At 36.4% G+C, this 6,007-nt stretch overlaps 1 protein-coding gene across 1 annotated transcript; it reads left to right on the top strand.

Moving 5' to 3' along the window:
• The first annotated feature begins 4,197 nt into the window (after positions 1-4,197).
• Positions 4,198-5,763, top strand: LOC107488408 (zinc finger BED domain-containing protein RICESLEEPER 1-like). The gene has a single exon (XM_016109161.1). The coding sequence runs from the start codon at positions 4,198-4,200 to the stop codon at positions 5,761-5,763; it is 1,566 nt and encodes a 521-aa protein (XP_015964647.1).
• The last annotated feature ends 244 nt before the right edge of the window (positions 5,764-6,007 follow it).

A 6,007-nucleotide genomic window follows, 5' to 3' on the forward strand; every position in this document is an offset into this window, starting at 1 on the left:
ATCTTAATGGTTCAAGAGTTCTATGCCAATGCATGGATCACCAAGACCATGATCAAAGTGTGAACCCGGACCCAAAGAATTGGCTTACTATGGTTCAGGGGAAATACTTAGATTTTAGTCCGGAAAATGTAAGGTTGGCATTCAACTTGCCCATGATGCAAGGAGATGAACATCCTTACACTAGAAGGGTCAACTTTGATCAAAGGTTGGACCAAGTCCTCATAGACATCTGTGAAGAGGGCGCCCAATGAAAGAGAGATTCAAGAGGGAAGCCGGTTCAATTGAGAAGGCATGACCTCAAGCCCGTGGCTAGAGGATGGTTGGAGTTTATCCAACGCTCAATCATTCCCACTAGCAACCGGTCTGAAGTTACTCTAGACCGGGCCATCATGATTCATAGCATCATGATTGGAGAAGAAATAGAAGTTCATGAGGTTATATCCCAAGAACTCTATAAGGTGGCGGACAAGTCCTCCACCTTGGCAAGGTTAGCCTTTCCTCACCTCATTTGTCACCTCTGTTATTCAGCTGGAATTGACATAGAGGGAGACATCCTCATTGATGAAGACAAGCCCATCACTAAGAAGAGGATGGAGCAAACAAGAGACCCCTCTCATCATTTATGCTTATGTTTATCTATGTTTGTGTCTTGTGATCATTAGTGTCTATGCCTTAAAGTTATGAATGTCCTATGAATCCATCACCTTTCTTAAATGAAAACTGTTTTTATCACAAAAGAACAAGAAGTACAGGATTTCGAATTCATCTTTAAAACTAGCTTAATTAGTTTGATGTGGTGGCAACACTTTTATTTTCTGAATGTATGCTTAAACAGTGCATATGTCTTTTGAATTTGTGGTTCATGATTGGTTGGCTCTTGAAAGAATGATGAAAAAGGAGACATGTTACTGAGGATTTGAAAAATCATAAAAATGATTCTTGAAGCAAGAAAAAGCAGTGAATACAAAAAAAAGAAGCGGAAAAAAAAAGAGAAAAAAAGAACGAAAAAGAAAGAAATAAAGTTGTGATCCAAGGCAAAAAGAGTGTGCTTAAGAACCCTGGACACCTCTAATTGGAGACTCTAGCAAAGCTGAGTCACAATCTGAAAAGGTTCACCCAATTATGTGTCTGTGGCATGTATGTATCCGGTGGTAATACTGGAAGACAGAGTGCTTTGGGCCACGGCCAAGACTCATAAAGTAGTTGTGTTCAAGAATCATCATTCTTAACTAGGAAAATCAATAACACTATCTGGATTCTGAGTTCCTATAGAAGCCAATCATTCTGAATTTCAAAGGATAAAGTGAGATGCCAAAACTGTTCAGAGGCAAAAAGCTACTAGTCCCGCTCATCTAATTAGAGCTAAGTTTCATTGATAATTTGGAGTCTATAGTATATTCTCTTCTTTTATTCTTATTTGATTTTCAGTTGCTTGGGGACAAGCAACAATTTAAGTTTGGTGTTGTGATGAGCGGATAATTTGTACGCTTTTTGGCATTGTTTTTAGTATGTTATTAGTATGATCTAGTTAGTTTTTAGTATATTTTTATTAGTTTTTAGTTAAAATTCACTTTTCTGGACTTTACTATGAGTTTGTGTATTTTTCTGTGATTTCAGGTATTTTCTGGCTGAAATTGAGGGACCTAAGCAAAAATCTTATTCAGAGACTGAAAAGGACTGCAGATGCTGTTGGATTCTAACCTCCCTGCACTCGAAGTGGATTTTCTGGAGCTACAGAAGCCCAATTGGCACGCTCTCAACTAGGGGTGTGCAAAAAAACTGGTTTAACTGAACTGAACTGAAACTGAATTGAAACTGTTTTAAATAAACCAGTTTTTTTAAATAAAAAACTGAACTGAAACCATAGTTTTTTATAAAAACCAGTTTATTAAAAACCAGTTTTTATGGTTCAGTTTAGTTTTAAACCAAATCAAAACTGGTTTATTCACATCAGTAACTTCAATTCAATCTTCCAAACTCAAAAATTGAAAATGTGAAAACTAAAAACGCAAAAACCCTAATCGCGTTTCAACATCCTCTCTCGTCTTTCCCCTTCTGCCGCCGCAACCAACCGACCGCTGCCACCGTCAGAGCCGCCGTCGTCGAACTATTCACCGCCGTCGCTCACTGTCGTTCACCATCGTCTGACACAGTATCCTCTCTCCCTTGCTGGTTGCTGCCGTCGCTACCATTCCTCTCTCGTCTCTCCCTTGCTGCCGCCGCTACCAACCCACCACCGCCATCATCACCGTCGCTACCAACCCCTGCTGCTGCCATCTAACACAGTAGGTAATCTCTTTTCTCTTATGTTTTACTATGATTGGAAGCAGGGGAGACAATACTTTTTTACATAGTCAATTAGTAAGCCATTTTTACAGTTACCCATTTCTCTTTTCTGATTCGGAAGCTTTGAATTGTTGATGTTTACTTGTTTTAGCCTGCTAGATCCAAAACCTGAAATTTGGTTGGTATGGTTTATGTACTTTTTGTGATTTGCTGTGCTGAATTGTGTTTTTGTTAGTGTGAGTTGAATGGATTTGGTGTTTTTTACATTAAGGATGTTAGAGAAAGTTTTGGATTGTTGAAGAAATCTCTGGTCAACCTGTTTGATCAGATGTCGATGGGAATGCAGTTTGAACTAGCTTGGTTGTGTAAAAGATTTCTCAATCTCTCCTTCCCTCCCTCTCTGTTTCTCTGGTTTTTCATGGTTTACCTTTTTTGAAGTAGAAAGTTTTCCATTATTGATGTGCTTTTTGCTTCAGTTAAAATGCTGTTAAATATAGCGTTGGTGACATACTATTGGACTATAATATGTGCCATTCATAATAGTATGTAGGGTCTGAATTTACAATTTTACTTTGTTGAGGCACTAAAAAATTGGGTAAAAACAAAAGGAAAAAAAGATTTCCACTTTGTTTAGATTAATTGAATTGTTATGTTTGTTGTTTGTGTGTGTGATTAATTTCTTTTTTCTCTTTTCCTTGAGTTCAAACAAAGTACATTAAAAATACTCTGTATTTGGAATATTCTTTTATAAGAAGAAATAGTATTTGGTATCTTCCTGCTTTGTGTATGAATCAGGTTATTTTTCTCAATTGTAGTAGAGATGATGTTTAAAGAAGGAAGAATAAGAAAACAGTATAAATTATGCAAATCTGTACCACCATAGAATGAAAAAATGGATATAAGATATTATAAGGCGAGATTGTGAGAAATAGGGAATGTCATTATAGTCTATTTATACAGCTCACTTACTAGTTTTTCAAAGATTTGTTTAAGACTTTAAATATTTTTATATGCATTAAAATAATTTGGGCTCACGTGGTTAATAATCGCCTTAGTGAACATTTATTAAAAGTTGAATACAAAAATAATAGTATATGTCAATGTGTCTTTATAAAAAAGTTTGAATTAAATGCAGAACCATTTAATGGCCCTTATTTTTACATGATATGATATGATATGATGATAAATAAATGCTCATCAAGTTGCTTTTGGGTTTGTCCACTTGGTAGGCTCTGATGCATTTGTAGCTAAAGTTTCATCATCACCACCACTTTACAATTTTAAAGCCAAAACATTTGTGTGTGAATGAGTATATATAAGTAGTGAAGTTCTTAGGATTGTTTGTCCCTATTGCTAACTCCTGAGTGTGTTTGTGGCATTCTGCTTTGTGCTATACACATAGACATAATAGTTCTCTTTCTGCCCAATTAATGTGTTGGTATGCAATTTGTAGAAAAGCTTTCTGTCAGATCTTATAAACTTTGTTTTATAATTCTGGTCTATATAGTTTCATTCCAGTTCACTGTTAGTCTTAACTGCGTTATTTCTTCTGTTTGCTTTCCAGTACTCTTACGTTTGCTTATTGTTGATGTTGTTGTAGACTAGATGAGGTGAAAGCTCAGAGAGCTCTAGAATACCCTTGCATTGTTGACTTACAAACTGGTTCCTGTGGCTTCCTTTTTTGAGGCGTTTCTCAGATTTCTAAAGAGAGCATTGCTGAAGAAAAAGTAAGTTCCAAACTTGGTCTAAGTAACCCTGTTAGTGTTAGCATGTAATGATGTATTTATTACTTCATAGTTTGTGTCATTTTATTTATTTATTTTCCTTTTTAAAGTGTTGTTGCTCCCTGCTTTTTAAACTTGGTCTAATTAGTTATTTAATTTATAATTAGGTTTGTTGCTCATATTAAAAATGTCTGAGAGAGAGGAGTATTCAAATCCTGCTGTTCCTTCTGCTCATCTCTCATTACCTCCTCAACCTAGTGGATCTTTTGGGCGTAAGAATCGATCAGAGATATGGGAACATTTCATTCCAATCGAAGGGATAGAGAAGTATGCAAGATGTAAAAACTGCAACGGTCAAATAAAATATGCGGGGGGAACAAGTGCTATGCGGCAACATTGGAAGCGATGTTTTGAATCGAACAACGAACAGAGCAAGAGACAAAGGATAGAAGGGGGAACAAGTGGTCTTATATCCTCACCGAGTGTTACAAAGTTTGACCAAGCAGTAACTCGAAGTATCCTTACTGAGATGTTTGTGACTGAAGAGCTACCTTTCCAATTTGTAGAAAGAAATGTGTTTCGAAGGCTCTTGCATAGCATGCAACCTAAGTTTAAAATCCCTTCGCGTACTACATTGGCCCGTGATATACTTTCTTTTTATGAAACAGAGAAAATGAAGTTACAAAGTTATCTCTCTCATCATTGTCAAAAAGTGTGCCTTACAACCGACACTTGGACGACATCGAGTCAAAATTTGACTTATATGTCACTAACGGCACACTTTATTGATAATGATTGGAAGTTGCAAAAGAAGATATTGAATTTTTGTCGGGTTGAGGGTCATTCAGGAGAGGTACTTGGTAGAGCTATTGAAGGTTGTTTGGATGCTTGGAAATTGCATCAAGTTTTTACTGTAACGGTTGATAACGCAACTTCTAATGATGGTGCAATTTTATACTTGAAAAAGAGATTAAATGCATGGAATAGTCTTGTTTTAAAGGGGGACTATCTTCATATGCGTTGTTGTGCTCATATCCTAAATTTGATAGTAAAAGATGGCTTGAAAGAGATTGATGATTCAATTACAAGAATTCGCAATGCAGTCAAATATGTCAAGTCATCTCCTATGAGATGTGAAAGCTTCAAAGCGTGCATTGAGCGGGAGAGCATCAATTATAAAGGGTTTGTCTCTTTGGATGTTGAAACTCGGTGGAATTCGACATATTTAATGTTGGAGGCAGCATTGAAGCTTCGAGCAGCGTTTGATTTGCTTGAGTTGCAAGATGATAAATATATTAATGAGATGAGCAAATCTTATGGTGTGCCTACAGATGATGATTGGACTAATGCGGAGTCAATTTTACCATTCTTGAAAATATTCTATGATGCTACATTGCACATTTCTAGGAGTTTGTATGTCAGTAGTAATAAATATATGAAAGAAGTCTTTAGCATCAGAAGAAAAATCAAGTTGCATTGTGAAAATACTGATTTGAGCATAAGATTAATGGCGTCCAAGATGCAAAGGAAATATGATAAGTATTGGGGAACTCCAAATGTCATTAACATGTTGTTGTTAATTGCAATTGTGCTTGATCCATGTCACAAGTTGGATTTTGTAAATTGGATTTTGGATGAGTCATTTGGTGTTGAAAAGGGAGGAGAACTCAAGTCAAAATTGTTTACTTGCTTGAATTCCCTTTATAATCACTACCAAGGCAAAGAAGATGAATCTCAAAGCAAGATGCAATGATCAATGAAGAGGATGAAGATGATATCCTGAATATTTATTTGCAATCAACTGGACGTGATTCAGATGCTAAATCTGAACTTGGCAGATATCTGAAAGAAGATTGTGAGCCTAGAAACAAGTCGGCAGAGTTGGATATTTTGGGTTGGTGGAAGGGAAATTCAACCCGATTTCCTATTCTTGCAGTATGGCTCGAGAAGTTTTAGCCATACCGGTTTCTACAGTTGCTTCTGAGAGTGCGTTTAGT

This window comes from Arachis duranensis, chromosome 5 (assembly GCF_000817695.3).
Source record: "Arachis duranensis cultivar V14167 chromosome 5, aradu.V14167.gnm2.J7QH, whole genome shotgun sequence".
Taxonomy (NCBI): domain Eukaryota; kingdom Viridiplantae; phylum Streptophyta; class Magnoliopsida; order Fabales; family Fabaceae; genus Arachis; species Arachis duranensis.

What these genes read in the sequence shown, in the direction of transcription:
- LOC107488408 (XM_016109161.1), top strand. Translation starts at nt 4,198, where the DNA reads ATGTCTGAGAGAGAGGAGTATTCAAATCCTGCTGTTCCTTCTGCTCAT.